This window comes from Cydia amplana, chromosome 25 (genome assembly GCF_948474715.1).
Source record: "Cydia amplana chromosome 25, ilCydAmpl1.1, whole genome shotgun sequence".
In the NCBI taxonomy this organism is placed as follows: Eukaryota; Metazoa; Arthropoda; class Insecta; order Lepidoptera; family Tortricidae; genus Cydia; species Cydia amplana.
In genome coordinates, this window is record NC_086093.1 from 6,388,213 (window position 1) to 6,405,409 (window position 17,197).

The 17,197-nt window shown below is 40.4% G+C and overlaps 1 protein-coding gene across 1 annotated transcript; it reads right to left on the bottom strand.

The window, feature by feature from the left end:
• Positions 1-245: 245 nt before the first annotated feature.
• On the bottom strand, positions 246-13,679 carry LOC134659698 (hemolin-like). Its single transcript, XM_063515387.1, has 8 exons — positions 13,581-13,679; positions 13,289-13,347; positions 12,873-13,008; positions 11,492-11,975; positions 10,034-10,152; positions 4,576-4,793; positions 2,936-3,064; positions 246-395 (listed from the first exon to the last, which is right to left on the bottom strand). The coding sequence occupies exons 2-8, from the start codon at positions 13,332-13,334 to the stop codon at positions 271-273; spliced, it is 1,257 nt and encodes a 418-aa protein (XP_063371457.1). The 5' UTR covers positions 13,335-13,347; positions 13,581-13,679; the 3' UTR covers positions 246-270.
• Positions 13,680-17,197: the final 3,518 nt, after the last annotated feature.

Sequence of the window (17,197 nt, forward strand, 5' to 3'; positions counted from 1 at the left end):
TGCGGACGCAAACGCCAATTTGGCTCGCCGAATTTGACCGCCGATTATAACCGATAAAATGGGCTGCGGACGCAATAATACCAATTTGTGATGCTAGTATTTTCGTTTTGGAGCATTTTTTTTTAACTTAGAGGGCTCAAATATCACCATAAATCTTTAATTTGGTGATTAAATTGGAGATTGGCGCCAATTATTTTCCTGATCAAATCGGTCGATTTGCCCAGCCCGTCTGGACACGGCTTACAACAGAATGAAGTAAAAGTTGTCCATCTAAGCGACGTGCACTAGGGTCTCCGCGTAGACGTCCCCGACGGCGCTGGACCCCACGCAGGCGTAGTAACCGTTGTCCTTCTTCTGCACCTTGCTCAGGGTCAGGGTGTCCGCGGGGTCTTTGACTGGGGGAAAATATAGCTGGTCAACCAAATCTTGTCAGTAAAAAAAGGCGCGAAATTCAAATTTTTTATGGGACGATATCCCTTCGCGCCTACATTTTTCAAATTTGCCGCCTTTTTCTACTGTCAAGATGGTTGACCTATTTTTAGTAACTAATGTTAGTGAGAATCATAGACTAGGAATCCTCTAGACTGAGTTTAGAGTAATCATTTCATGAAACTGATGCTGCCAAAAATACGGGGGTGCGGGGGACGAGGTGAGCGAGTCCCGTGCCGTGATTGGTCCGTTCAAAGACACGGACCAATCACGGCACGGGATTGACTCGAAGATGGAGTAAAACTACCGTATAAGTGGCAGAGGGGGTAGCGTTACTATGCTCAGTCTAGAGGATGTCTTGTCTGTGGTGAGAATAGTACAAATTGACAATCTTGGGCTTTTTCTAAAAAAAATATCGAAAACCTGATTCTTTCAGATCTGGACGTTCTTGGGCTCATTCTACTCAGAATCGACAGCATTCTCCATTCCGCCATTAAAAAAAGATGTCCCAAAATGTCCATTCCATTACGTCATGTTATAGTATGAGAAAAATTTTCACTTGTATGGACGTGACGTAGTGGAATGTACAATTTTCATACAATTTTTTTTATCATCAGGATTGAATATGCTAGTGATTCTGAGTTGAAAGAACCCAAAAACACCAGGATCTGTGAGAATCAGGTTTTCAATATTTATTTTAGAAAACGCCCTCTTACGTTTAATCAGATTCTCTGGTAGCAGATTATGCGAACGAAGCCTAAGGGCCGGTAAACTCAGAAATTATGACAAGATGACGGATTATCAAAACGGTTTGTTGGATTTGATTACGTTTCAGAATAATACCACTAATCATGTCATCATTTCTGAGTTTCTTAGAAAGAGGCTACATTCAGAGGGATGCCGTTGCTAAGTTTCATGAATAAAGGAGAAAGAAAAAAAATCGATGTGAGACAGCTAAAATAGATAACGCTGTATTGGGCGTTTTTTTTTGTTGTCCCCTACACTTTTTTTCAAATTTGGGATTTTTTATGTTATTTCTACTCAGAATCACGAGCTCTTTTATCCTAATAGGAGAAAAAAAGTGTCCCAAAATTTCCATACATTTTTCGATCTTTCCATTACGCGACCACCATACAAAGTCGTGAAAAATGGTGACGGAATGTGGTGCTGATAGCACCAGCGCATCTTCATGAGTCCTGGACGCTCGGAGCAGAACCGGTCGTCCATCCGCGGCCGCGCCCGCGCACCGCGCCCCGCGCACCGCGTACGCCATTATCTCACCAACCGCGACACACGAAACACGACGGCTCGCGCCCGTCCCGCTCGCGATAGACTGTACGCGCCGCGCTCTGATTTATTGTAACGGTCAATTGGTAGTTTTTAATATATTTTTGCATAAGTTTTACAGTCCACTTATTTCTCTCCAGTAGCTAGACCAACAGAATGGAAATAAAAACCTTAGGACACTTTTTTTCTCCTATAAGGATAGAAAGAGCTCGTGATTCTGAATAGAAATGACATAAAAAAATCTCAAATTTGAAAAAAAAAAGTGTTTGGGACAACAACAAAAAACGCCCTATTGCGCCACGTTTTGTTGTCACTAGGTTGTCAAAATGTCAAGTTTCGATAACCAGAAGCCCGCTCCACACTCGTGCGCAGCGCAAGATTGCAGATCTGTGAAATCGACTTCAACTCCACACTCGCGTTCGCGGCTTCGCGCCGTGATTCGCGCACGAGAGTTGAGCGGGCTAGATGTATACCAAAGGGCAGTGCCGGCCCGAGCTCTTGATCAGGGTAGAGCGAAATCGGGTTTTGGCGTCCTTCGTTGAAGTTTTCAAGCGTATTTTCCACGCCCCCCCCCCACCCCTCCTCGCCACACTCGCGTCTTTTATTTAAAACTTTTTTTCTCATTCCCATCCGGCGCCTGGAGCGGTCGGTCCACTAGCTCTACCCTAGATCCGGCCCTGCCAAAGGGTCTACCGCGAACACCGAAATTCGCCAATGCAATTCTTTTATACCATAATTAATTCGGTGTTCACGGTAGGCTCTCTGAGTTACCATCTATATGAGCTGTCAAATTCAAAGCACGCATTTTCCCACTCAGGCCTTGAATAAATAAGTTTTTGGCAAAAATTTCATTTTTGGTACAAGCTTTTATCGCTGACTGTACTTTTCTTACGACAGACAACTAATACCCATTGAGCTATTATTACTAACGTAGTACATTATACTTCAATGCTAATACCTACTCATCGAGACAGTTCTAAAAACCCCAAACACAATTAGGTTGCGTTGTTTCATCACAGAGTTGGTCACCTCCTGTCTCCATCATCAGATCAGCTCGATGGTACCATAATATTGCATTGTCACCCGACTTACATGTGTATGCAAAATTTCAGCTCAATCGGAAACCGGGAAGTGGATCAAATTTAACTTGCAAGATTCCATTACATAGTTACATACAGGTCGACCTAATAAAAGCTTGTTAAAAATCTATAAATGTTACCTGCAAGGGGTTGTCCGTTGAACGACCAGGAGATTCTTTGGGCGCCGCGCACTTTGCAGGGGATCGTGATGTCATCTCCGACCTTGGCCAGCATCACGGGCTCGGGCTGCTTCGTGAACTCAGGGGCCTCTGTGAAAAAGAATTATGTAGGTAAGTGAGTTTTCATTCTGTAAACTACCAAGTGGTTCTAACCATGACAGGTTAAAAGGAACACTCCTTGATGTAAAAGTACGGTAGTAGTACTATTAGTTAATATTCTGTGGTAAAAGTAAGTAAGTACTATTATTATCTGGGGACTGCTGCAAATTGTCTCTAAATGCAATTAACTAGATTTACTATAATATTATAATCTGTTGCTGGCGTTGTCGTTGCTACTCTAATATATCGCTCAGCTTCAAGAGAGTAAGATAGTTATAATTTTATTTCTTGCATCTTATAGCACTAACAGTCCGATGAGACATTCGGTGAAGAATTGCATAAACAATCTAAGTAAAAAAAGGGGGTAAGTTTGACCTTATAGCTTCTTCTTCGTCAAACCATTCCTGTTTCTAGGCTGTTAAAGATATCTGAGAGTGGTAACTTAAAACTCTAACAAGCGGATCCTTAGGGCCACCCCACATCTAGCGTCTTTCGAGCGTCGGCGTCTGGTCAGCGCTATGGAAAATGACGTCGCTGCGCAGTTGCGTCGACGTTGCGTCGAGCAGCGGCCATTGAGTTGTAGACGCCGACGCTCGAAAGACGCTAGATGTGGGGTGGCCCTTAGCCGTAGTAACCGATAACCGTTGGGGTAGACGAGTTCTTCAGCGGAGACCGCGTATCGGCAAACGTAACGTAGGACGCCCTCAAACTATTAGCGATGACCTTCGCAAGGCGGCTGGCAAGAGCTGGATCAGAGTTGCCGGAAATCGTGCTCAATGGCGTGCAATAGGAGATGCCTCTGTTCAGCAGTGGACGAGAGTAGGCTGATGATCCTACCATTTTTTGCAGAACTTTAAATACTCACGTTGAACAGTCAGCTTGATCTTATGGCTCTGCGGCTTGCCAACTCCATTGTTCGCGACACACTCTTACGTCGCGTCATCTTCGGCCAGCGCCTTGGTGATCCAGAGGCGGCGTCCCGCGCTAAGGTTGCGGTGCGTTTATTTTGAATACTCACGTTGAACAGTCAGCTTGATCTTATGGCTCTGCGGTTTCCCAACACCATTGTTCGCGACACACTCATAGGTCGCGTCATCTTCGGCCAGCACCTTGGTGATCCAGAGGCGGCGGCCCGCGCTGCGATTGCGGTGCGTTTATTTTGCATTTTGAATACTCACGTTGAACAGTCAGCTTGATCTTATGGCTCAGCGGCTTGCCCACGCCATTGTTCGCGACACACTCATACGTCGCGTAACGTCATCCTCGGCCAACGCCTTGGTCATCCAGAGGCGGCCAGCACTGCGGTTGCGGTGCGTTTATTTTGCATTTTGAATACTCACGTTGAACAGTCAGCTTGATCTTATGGCTCAGCGGCTTGCCCACGCCATTGTTCGCGACACACTCATACGTCGCGTAACGTCATCCTCGGCCAACGCCTTGGTCATCCAGAGGCGGCCAGCACTGCGGTTGCGGTGCGTTTATTTTGCATTTTGAATACTCACGTTGAACAGTCAGCTTGATCTTATGGCTCTGCGGTTTCCCAACACCATTGTTCGCGACACACTCATAGGTCGCGTCATCTTCGGCCAGCACCTTGGTGATCCAGAGGCGGCGGCCCGCGCTGCGGTTGCGGTGCGTGACGCGGTCGCCCGGCTGACCGTTCACGTTCGTGCGGGTGCCGTCGCGCGAGATCTTGAACCAGTCGGGGTGGGCCATAGGGCTGGAGGATATAACATTTTATGAGATGCAATTTTTTTTTATCTACATATTGAACCCTTCGTATGTCCAAGCACTGATCAGTGCGAATAAATTTAAACCAATGGGTAATTACAATGGTAATTAAACAATGGATTTAAATTCATGCGCACCGAACAGCGCTTAGACATACGAAGGGTTAAAAGGAGCCTAAAAAATCTTTATCAATGAGACGTGTCGGCTCCGTTGGGCTACATGAGTTTGAATAAGTGTTACTAGATATCAAAAAAACTGTACACGAATTTCGCAGTTTTAGACAGGGGTTCCGCCAATATCGATTGGCAAACCCCAACATCAGTTACTGCATGTATACCTAGCCCCTAGCTTCAAATAGTTGTGCCCTCTTGTGTCGAGTCCGAACACATTGCATTCCATATAGGAAGTCATCTCGACATAGTCGCAGAGTCTAGTTAAGGTTTTAAGTAACAAAAAAAGGTCGAACCTTTTTTTGCTTGATTAAAGCATGAAACTTGGCACAGTTGTTCCTTATATCAAAATAAGCCGATTAAGATCGGTAGCCCGAGGGACCCCCCGCTTAAGCCCGAGAGGGGGGGGGGATCAAGTAGCGCCTCGCCCGGCTTCATTCTAAAAATTCTAACAGGCCCCGTTTAGCTAATAGGTCATATTTGGTATCAATTTCGGATAAATAAATAACGTAGAATTCATTTCTGGTATAAAAAATTGCAATTTGTTGACAAAAAATTAAAAAAACACAAAAAATCTAATTTTTCAAGTGTAATTTTTGTTTTTTATTTATTGCCAAAATTAAACTGCTTGGTTTTTCTACATACAAAAAATATGACAATAAAGCCTATTTAATGCAGATTTTAAAAACATAACTTTTACTAACCTTTATGAAAAAGAAATTGCATTAAAAAAACATATATCGTCCCGCGCCGGTGAATATCTTGTTACCGACATAGGCATCGATATAGACAACATCCGAAGTACACACTCTGGAGACCGACTAAATGTGTTGTTTATTATTGTAGATCATATATTAAAGATAGAAAGGCGTACATCATATTTGATTAGAAAAAAAATGTGTCGTTCAGTGAAAAAAGGGACCTTGGAAAAATTTATCATAGAGCCTCTCTTTTGTATAGAAGCATAGTTAATTCCAACTACTCCATGGACTCCATGGTCCCTGTTCTCAATGAATAAGAAGTAAACTGTAAGTATTATTTAATCTACTTACTTATTACATTATAGAATAATTTGCCAGTAACTGGCCGCTTTAATAACTAGCCGCTCTAAACTAAAAATGAATTCTATTCACCTATAAACAGAATTCATTTTAGTATAAGGTTCCAAAAACTGGCCAGCTTTCAATAACTGGCCACTGGCTAGGCTAAAATGAATTTTTGGTTTTGGGTGGCCAGTTACTAAAAGTGGCCAGTTACTGGCGAATTACCCTACCACACTTTAATTTTGCGTCTTGTGTCGTAATACAGTTCCTTCCCCAGACACATAAATGCGTACATTTCATCATTCATGTAGTTGCATCGCGTTTTTTATTCCGGTTTGCATTTACTTCTGGTCAGTTCCAACCATATTCTGACCAAAGCAGGTGTCAGACCAGTGTCGAACCTGTCGTCTGCTTCTTGCTTCCATTCCCAAGAAGTCTGACGGACTGAGCAAGTTTGACGACGAACTAACGTCTGAACTGAACCTAAACATCAACCCCTCGGTACACTGCGCGTAATAGGGCATTTATATGGCTCCCTTTTGTTAGAAGTAGGTATACATTATGGAATTTAATAATAAAATAACTTAGCAGTGACTTAATCTCATAGAACAGGTATAACATTATACAACTCTTCATTTCAATATCCCGGTGTAACTTGCCTTCTTCAATATTGCACTTATTACCGATCATATAATAACATTTTAGTATTTTAGGGGAATGCTTTTAGCCACTGCTATTGCTCCATCTTGTAAGGGCTTGAATCCTTGTAGTGGTTTGGTTGAACTCTGAACAGATTCCATGCTTCGAATTCACTTTTTCTCCCCTTTCCACTGAATGCTCGAAACAGGGCTAAGACTTCCGCTCTTTTAGGGTAAATAAAAGATAGTTTACTTAGCTTATATAATAGATAATTTTATTAGCTTAAAATATAATTCCCTGACCTGGATGCAATGGTGTGTCATGTGATATAATTGTGTTTTCCACTGTGTCAACGTGAGCCCACAATTCCTGTAGTTGGGGAAATATTCGTACGCATGAATCTAGTCTAGCTGCTATGACTACGTTCGTGTCTACTGTGCGTATCAATACCTTGCAATGACTGTTTTACAGCATCTGCAACTAGGGCCATCATATTAAATGAATCGGACTTTTCATGGTTCTTGGACTATTCGGAATCTCACGAGGAACATTACTTGTGACATGTTTCTCTACACAATTTCGCGATGGCATAAATAAGGACTTTTAACTCTTCGAAGTTTTGTCAACACAGTGTCTGAAAATGATTTACCTAGTGGTAAAGAAATGAGTTTCACTAAAAGATCAGTGGTTATAAGTGAAGCTTACCGTCATGGTAAATTAAACTCTAATTTATTTCTATCGGGCCCTGAAAAACCAGGAGTCGTACTCGTATTCCAAGCATTCTCTCGATCGACCTTGTAATACTGTAAGCTCAATAAGACTTGTGATGTGGGTACTACGTGATATATATCATATATATTTGATACATACACTCAAAACATCCATAGGTAATTCAGGAACAAGTATTCACGCTAAACAGACAAATAAATGCCTTCTAGAATTTGAACCCGGGTTCCCCATTCAATATAAGGTGTATAAAAGTGAGATCTAAGCATGGACCCTTTTTAGCCTGGCCGATACAAGGATTCAAGCTCCTACAGGATGGAGCAATAGCAGTAAATAAATAGCATTCGCCAAAACTTTATTATACCTTTATATGATGATAGGTGAAATAACCTTGTAAAGCAAAGTAAAGTGATACTTACAGATAAAGCCGTTGCAAAATAATTAAAAAATGCCCGAAATAATTCTTTACATGAATCGACTACTGAAATAGAAGCAGCCTTATCAGGATAGGATTATATGTTTGGGGTCAGACTTTAGTTCCTCTTTAAACTTGCTCAGTCCGTCTTCTTCGGAATGAAAGCAAGGAGCAGACGACTGTTTCCAAACTGTTCTGACAACCCTGCTGTGGCCAGAATATGGTTGAAGTTGAAACTGACATATATACGTGAATGACGAAATTTACCCATTCATGTGTCGGGGGAAGGAACTGTATTGTATTTGTATTGTATTTATTTATTGCAATTCACATGTACATTACAGGTTTTCCAAGTACTTAAGAGTATAGGTAGGTACACAAATGACACATGAAACCCTGTTGGGCGCAGCAATCAGGTAGATATGTAAACAATACTAGTCGTTTCGAGCATAATTTCATCAATTGCAGGGTGGTTGAATAGGTATTAATACACAAGACGCAAAATTTAAGTGTGGTATAATGTAATAAGCAAGTATATTAAAGAATACTTACAGTTTACTTCTTATTAATTGAGAACAGGGACCATGGAGTCCATGGAGTGGTTGGCATTAACTAAATACGAGTATGCTTCTATACAAACACGAGGCTGGCTGTGATAATTTTTTTAAGGTCCCTTTTTCACTGAACGACACATTAAAAAAAATTGTACGCTTTTATATCTTTATAATAGAATCTACAACAATAAACAATACATTTAATCGGTCTCCAGAGTGTGCACTTCGGATGTTGTCTATATCAATGCCGATGTCGGTAAAAAGATATTCACCGGCGCGAGACGATATAAGTTTTTTTTATGCAATTTCCTTTTAATAAAGGTTAGTAAAAGTTATGTTTTTAAAATCTGCATTAAATAGGCTTTATTGTCATATTTTTTGTATGTAGAAAAACTAAGCAGTTTAATTTTGACAATAAATAAAAAACAAAAATTACACTTGAAAAGTTAGATTTCTTGTGTTTTTTTATTTTTTTTTCAACAAATTGCAATTTTTTATACCAGAAATGAATTCTACGTTATTTATTTATCCGAAATTGATACCAAATATGACCTATTAGCTAAACGGGACCTGTTAGAATTTTTAGAATGAAGCCGGGCGGGGCGGTACTTGACCCCCCCCCCCTCTCGGGCTTAAGCGGGGGGTCCCTCGGGCTACCGATCTTAATCGGCTTATTTTGATATAAGGAACAACTGTGCCAAGTTTCATGCTTTAATCAAGCAAAAAAAGGTCATTTCACTTAACACCCTCACTAGTCGCAGATATCGCAGTTGGCCGACTCTGCTTTCCTCATCAGATGAGCAAACTTATGCTAAAATAGAGTTAGACCAAGAAAAGTCTGCAGAGATTTTGACAGCACACACAGTGCAGGTGTTATTTTAAAATTCAATCTTCTATGAAATTTTGACGTATAAGGTATAAGTAACACTTGCACTGCGTTTGCTGTGACACATGTCACAAATCTCTAGACTTTTCTTGGTCTGACTCTATTCACTAACAATAACAATATCCCCCTTTTTAGGGTTCCGTACGTGTCCGGTTTTTACATTTTTTTAATATGTTAAAAATTAAGTTATACCATTTAAATTTTATTTTAATATGGTCTTTCTTTTTTCAGGAGACTTCCTGCTCAGAGGGCAAGAAAATAATGTTGTTTCCCTGTCTTTCTTAGTAGCTAGAGTAGCTTAGTACTTATAGTGGATAGTGGACGTATTTTTACGGAAACGTACGAACGTGTTTTGCTATTTCAATCAGTTTCGGTACAAAAAGTACTGAGGTTGACTGAAGTAGCACGACAAATACCAACGTTTCCGAGAAAATACGATGGAAAACAATTATGCACTACATCTGTACATACCTACCTATACCTACGAAACGAAAACAATGAATGAATGAATGAATGAAAACCGAAAGGTGTTGTGTTTCGGAGGTTCCAGGGCAAACTGCCGTATCCGACACAAGAGCAGCCGATGCAACGGAGCCACGCCGTTTTATCGTTTTGGCGTTGTGTATATAGTGTTTAGTTTTAAGTTTATAAAATACATATGTATGTTAGTCTGTAAGGTATTTGTAATATGGGCCTTGTTGCCTGATTAAAATTTCTAATTAAATAAGTAAATATACCCCAGCTGCACCAAAAACACGATCACTTAGTAAATAGAAGCCATTTTCTAAAAACTCACGTGCCCCCGTAGATGCAGTACATCATGACGACGATGTCTCCAGTCTTGGCTGTCATGTCCTTGCTCAGGTACTGAGGGGTCAGCTCCCCGCTCTTGGGGCCCTTGGCTGGAGTCACGTCCTACAAGCAAACGTTGATAGGTATTCATACTATTAAATTGTACAACGGGACTTAATCGCGTATCTAAGTTTTAAGATTTACCTCAGGCGTTTCGAGGATGGCGTTTTCCCCGTGGTCTTGGAGACCACGAACGAATATCGACAGTCGATAAATCGAATATCGTTAGTGTTGTGTGTCGACAGAGTGACATCCCTAGTGCGCAAAACGTTCAAGCGGATAAACAAGACCAAGTGCGGGTAGTTCGAAAAACTCGCGCGGTTAAAAGATGCTGATGTCAACTTAAGCCAGTCTTCTCCGAGACCACGGGGACAACGCCGTCCTCGAAACGTCGGAGGTACTTAAATCTTAAAACTTAGATACGCGATTAAGTCCCGTTGTACAATTTAATAATGTGTAAAAATCGTGAAAGTTTAAATCAGTGTTAGGTATTCGTCATACCTACTTTTGATGTAAAACATAAGGGATTAATACATCTACAGATGTAGTGCATTTAAATTGTTTACCATCGTATTTTCTCGGAAACGATCGTATATGTCATGCTACTACAGTAAACCTCAGTACTTTTTGTACCGAAATAGAAGTACCTATCCGTGAAATTACGATAGAAAGTAATTATGCACTACATCTGTAAGTAAATATCCTTTCGTACTTTCTCTGTCGTTCTCAATAAAAAGTGTCCCGAAAAAGGCTAGATGTTTTAATAAAATAACCCCTTCATAGAGTTGGGCCAGCGACTCCAGCGAGTCGTGCCTTTATCACTTTCACTGCGCCTTATAAAACAAAGTCCCCCGCCGTGTCTGTCTGTTTGTGTATTTGTACGCGATGAACTCAAAAACTACTGAACGGATTTTCATGCGGTTTTCACCTATCAATAGAGCGATTCTTGAGGAAGGTTTAGATGTATAATTTGTTAAGGTTTTGTGTAACCCGTGCGAAGCCGCGGCGGGTCGCTGTGTCATAAGAAACACCCTTACCTACTTAACAGTTTGTTTGACAGGCAAATTTGTTCACAAAAAAAAAATTGTTTTTGATGGTTTCTGAATATTGTCTTCGGTTACCGCGATAGTTACTCATGAAATAAAACTATTGAAACGAATTATATCGTGTATAATCCGTTTCAATAGTTTTATTTCATAAATTGTTTCTGAATATTAAACGAAACAGGCAAACGATTAAACTTTCACGATTTTTACACATGATTAAACCACGGGGACAACGCCGTCCTCGAAACGTCGGAGGTAAATCTTAAAACTTAGATGCGATTAAGTCCCGTTGTACAATTTAATAATGAAACAGGCAATAGTTAACATAAGTTGGGGTAGAGCTTTAAGTTACTAACCTCAATGATATGTTCCGCAGCGACCAACTTATCATCCGCCGCCTGAGTCGCAACCAAGCACACATACTTCACATCCTTAGAAACATCTTCCTTAGTCACATTAGTAAAGTACAGATCACCCTCAGGTGATTCCAGCAGCCTCTTCTCCATAATATCCAAGAATTTGCCATCCTTCCCTTGTCTGAACCATTCAATGACCGGTTTAGGGTAGGCCTTGGTTACTGAGCATTCCATTTTGAAGGGCTTGCCTTCTTCAGGGGTGTGCTTCTGAAGGGTGTACTTCGGGATATCTACGAAGGTTTTCTTGACGCTGATGGGTCTAGAACCAGCGACGCCTTCAGTGGATGTGGCTAAGCATCGGTATACGCCCTCGTCAGAGTCGTTGGGGTTGTTGAAGATGAGCGTCCCTTCGCCGGCGCGCATTTTGATGTCTTCGGATTTTTCGTTGACGGGGAACGGTTTGCCGTTTTTGGTCCAGGTGTAGCTGTTGCAAATTGTTGAATTTAGAAATCTTACAGAAATTTACTGAGATATAAACTGAGCCTCGTTATACTAGCTTATGTAGGTACTATGACAAAACAGTATGTACCTACCTACGTACCTACCTACCTACCTACCTTATCTAGGTATACTGACTCAGTCTGACTCAAACATGAATGAAGTAAAGGGAAGTTTACGTTTTAACCTAGGGTATATATATACCTATATATAGTCCTCCTCATCGTTTTCGATGACGGCGACCCTAAATAAACATCATGGACGTTGTCTAGCGTGAGCCCTTATGTGGCTGGCCAGGCCGAACTTGGTCTTAATTACTTTGTTGCACGCGTGGCAATAAAGTTGGCCAGCTGCGTTGACCGTGTACACGTAGGAGGGCTTAGGTCTCTCTTTTCGTAACTGGCGTTTTGTGTCTAAGCTTGTGAGGCGGTTATCTTCAAACATTTTGACACCTTTATGGATGGTAGAACGCCAAGATGACCTTCTTCCAGCATGCTCCTCCCCTAACCTAGGGTAGCATAGCAGCTAATAGCAGTGTAAAAAATGTGAACTATATCCATTGGTGCAGCGTTAAGTTAAGTGGCGAATTTTTAAATTATTTTTTAATAGTTCTTCTGAAATGGAGTGGACAGGTTTCTAAAATTTCCGCGGCGGGCATGTTAAACTCGAAGGCGTCCATAGTCTTCGACTACCTCTTACCAAGTCTGTATGGTATGTATCTATAGGCCTTTTGTTGCCTGACAATTTGGGGCATTATCTATGAAAAGGGACCTTGCATTGCATTTATATCCGAGCATCGTTAATAATGGCGTAAGCGCCATCGATAATAATGTCCCTTTTCATAGATAACGTCACTTTTTTCTTTTTATAATAGTGGACTCACACAACTTTGTCGTTGGGCGTGGTAGTGGCGCAGGGGATGGTGAAGGGGTGAGCTTTGGCGGAAGACACCCGGAAGGTGACTTCGCGGGGGGGCTCCTTGAGAACCGGCAGGTTGCTGTCCACGGGCTGAGCGGCGCCTGGATTCAAATAAGAACGTTTTAACATTTTTGAAACTTAACGTAAGGGCGCGTGTACACGGTGCCGCCTCCGCGCCGCCGCCGCGCCGCCGCCGCACCTTCGCGCTATGTACACGAGACGCGTAAAACCCGCGGCGGCGGGATATACGAGTCTCGTGTACATAGCGCGAAGGTGCGGCGGCGGCGCGGAGGCGGCACCGTGTACACGCGCCCTAAGACTCACGATGATGGTGTAAATTCGAAAATAAGATATTAAAACAAAATATAAAATAAAACTTACACAAAGCGGCGCTCGCAGCGAAGAGGAGAAATACTTTAACAGCCATGATTATCGAAAACCTAGAAATATACAACATTTATTCATAATCTAGCCTGCCATTCATGCCCTCTTGAAAAGAAGGCCTAATTAAATAAAAAATAAAACTACTATATAGCAATAAACCTATGACATCTAGATTAATTAAAAAAACAGTTATGATACTACTGTCGGCTAGGCATAATATTCGGTAAATGTGTAATTGAATTTATGATTTATTTTTATTAAAAAATAAAAGATTAATAACTGAACGCACCCGTTAGTGTAGACACTTTGGCGGGAACCTAACCACTGCAGCAATGGCCGACGCGGAGCGTATTTATACGGCACAATATTTACAGGCGCTTTCCTTGTTCGTCACCATGCCATCATCACCCGCAGTCTGAATAATGTTCTAGTACATTATAAATACCTATACCGCAGGTAAAGAACCGGGAGACAACATGACAACAATCGCGTGATAAACAATTTAGTAATACAGTCTCTATCATATATCGGAGCGGCCAAGGTGCTCAAAAATACCTGAACATGCACTAACGTCATGATAAAAGAGGGCTTTACTGGACTGAGATAGGGTTTGGGTGATATAACACAACCCAATAATTGGGCCCACATAGAAAAGGTTAGATACAGTCAGTAGCAATTATGTAGAACGTTGCTAAGCGAGGGGGTTCAAAATGTTTTTGACGCGCCAAACGCTCTTTTAGCTGTATTTTGAGGTCAATTTCAAGCGGTTAGGACCTTGTGATTGTGACCCTTTTATCTAATCATCTAATGTGAGTAGGTAATTATTAATTAATATGTTACAGTTTAGTACCTATCGGAAAATATAACTTTTCCTTATTATGACTGTTAGTGATCGAGAATTGAGCGTGGAAATGTTCTAATAGTAGGTAAACAAAAGTACCTTATATTTTCCTTAAATACATTCATAAGTTGGATGGCGCATATGACTACTGGACTACTGCACACTTTTTCTAGAACAACGATCCACTTTCAGAGCATGAGAAATGAAAATAAAAAAATCGGCCCATTTATCTGAAGTATCTGATACCACCTACCAAATATTGCAAAGATTGTTGACATGGTTAAATCTGGTTATCGGTACCGTTGAAGCTAATTACCATAAAGTCTCATTAGTAGGCGGTTCATTGCGCCAGGGGATTACCTGGGAAGGTGGCTCGTAAGGCGAGTCACACACTGACATGCCATGAATTAACCATTTTACAGGCCACACGAATATAGGTATGTATATACAATGTTTTCCCAAAAATTGCAATTATACAGGGTTACCTGTAACACGAGCAAATAATTAAAACGTATATTATTCCTCAAACTATAAAACTTTTGTTAAACAACTTTTAAAAATTATGAAACCTTTAGACGTTTTTTCTTTTTCATATAATAATAATAATAATGTGAGCCTATATACGTCCCACTGCTGGGCACAGGCCTCCTCTCATGCGCGAGAGGGCTTGGGCTATAGTCCCCACGCTAGCCCAATGCGGATTGGGGACTTCACATACACCTTTGAATTTCTTCGCAGATGTATGCAGGTTTCCTCACGATGTTTTCCTTCACCGAAAAGCTAGTGGTAAATATCAAATGATATTTCGTACATAAGTTCCGAAAAACTCATTGGTACGAGCCAGGATTTGAACCCGCGACCTCCAGATTGAAAGTCGGACGTCATATCCACTCGGCACCACCGCTTTCTTTTTCATACAAAATAAATATTACCTTCAATGTACGCTAACATCAGTGTGTTTGACGTTGCTTGTCACGCTTTAAACATAACAATATTTGCAATACATTGCGTCTTAGAATAAACTTTAAAGTATAATAAAAATCAAAACATGAGTTATTTTCAAAAGTTGCTGAACAAATGTTGGTCAGTTTGAGGAGTACAGCCTACAGTTTAATTTATTGCTCCTGATACAGGAAACACCCTGTATTCCTATTACCTTATCAATCCAGCTTCTTGGTGAATCATTTGAATACAAATCCTAAAAGTGCAATCTAATTTGAACCTTAAATCGGAGTGCTAAAGTTGAAATTCTATTTGCGCGTATGTGTCAATAAATCGAACTATTAGGCGGGGGAAGAAAAAAGTTTGCTTGCATTAATTCGTACAGTTTCGAAAGCTTTTTCTAATCAATATTTAGGGTTTACAGATGCCCACGATACGATTATCTCCAGTACCGTAATTGAGCTCTTCATGAAATTAATGACCCTAGGGTCAATATCTAGAACACTATACAGACTAAGTCATACAGTCGGGATAATGTATCAATTATATGTCTTAAGTTAGTTCATGATTAATAACAAAGAAATCCCGAGAGTTTCCAATGAGCTGTGTACAGTAAGCTCAATCTATAGTTTTTTTTTTAAATAATCGATATAAATGTAACTTAAAAATTCCTACACAATTCGAAAATTTTATGATTAGGTCATAATATTAATCTCAATTGATATGGAAATTTGCACCACTCGGATACCGTGAGATCTATTTATTATGATTTTTTATTTTTTATTTTATGCTTAAAAAATATGTTTATTCATCCTACACTCGAAAATTTTATATTTCTACAATTATCTGTTTATTTAACACGTGTTATCAAAAAAATATTGGAATAATAACAAGTGCTTTGCGAGAAATCAAAATAAATAACAAATAATTTGAGACCAGTACTTTTAAAATTGCTACGCTCAAAATAGCTACGTTCAAAAAGGCTAATGACAATACTTTGAAAGTCAATATTTATAAAAAAAACGTCACCTTTCTCACTTGTTTGACCCTGACATATCCCATCCATACAAGTGTCAAGAGTGACGTTCCTTCAAAAACGTCACTTTTGTCACTTGTTTGACACTGCCATAGTCCATCCATACATGTCAAAAGTGACGTTTCTTCAAAAACGTCACTTTTGTCACTTGTTTGACACTGACATAGCCCATCCATACAAGTGTCAAGAGTGACGTTTCTAAAAAAACGTCACTTTAGTCACTTGTTTGACACTGACATATCCCGTCCATACAAGTGTCAATAGTGATATTTCATAAAAAACGTCACTTTTGTCACTTGTTTGACAACGACATATATCCCATCCATACAAGTGTCAAAAGTGACGTTTCTTAAAAAAAAAGTCACATTTCTCACTTGTTTGACCCTGACATATCCCATCCATACAAGTGTCAAGAGTGACGTTTCTTCAAAAACGTCACTCTTGTCACTTGTTTGACACTGACATAGCCCATCCATATATGTCAAAAGTGACGTTTCTTTAAAAAAAGTCACTTTTGTCCATGACATATCCCATCCATACAAGTGCCAAGAGTGACGTTCCTACAAAAACGTCACTTTTGTCACTTGTTTGACACTGACATAGCCCATCCATACAAGTGTCAAGAGTAACGTTTCTAAAAAAAAACGTCCCTTTAGTCACTTGTTTGACACTGACATATCCCATCCATACAAGTGTCAATAGTGACGTTTCATAAAAAACGTCACTTTTGTTACTTGTTTGACACCGACAAATCCCATCCATACAAGTGTATTAGTGACGTTTCTTAAAAAAATTTCAGCTTTCTCACTTGTTTGACCCTGACATATCCCATCCATACAAGTATCAAAAGTGACGTTTCTTAAAAAAACGTCACATTTTCACTTGTTTGACCCTGACATATCCCATCCATACAAGTGTCAAGAGTGACGTTTCTTCAAAAACGTCACTTTTGTCACTTGTTTGACACTAACATAGCCCATCCATACATGTCAAAAGTGACGTTTCTTTAAAAAAAACGTCACTTTTGTCACTTTTTTGACACTGACATGTCCCATCCATACAAGTGTCAAGAGTGACGTTTCTTAAA

Excerpts from the sequence above, each read along its gene's own strand:
- LOC134659698 (XM_063515387.1), bottom strand. The coding sequence starts at position 13,334 with ATGGCTGTTAAAGTATTTCTCCTCTTCGCTGCGAGCGCCGCTTTGT. Across the intron at positions 3,065-4,575 it reads GATCAAGCTGACTGTTCAAC|AGGCCCCTGAGTTCACGAAG; the intron begins GTGAGTATTCAA and ends TCTTTTTCACAG. Across the intron at positions 396-2,935 it reads CAACGGACAACCCCTTGCAG|TCAAAGACCCCGCGGACACC; the intron begins GTAACATTTATA and ends ATTTTCCCCCAG.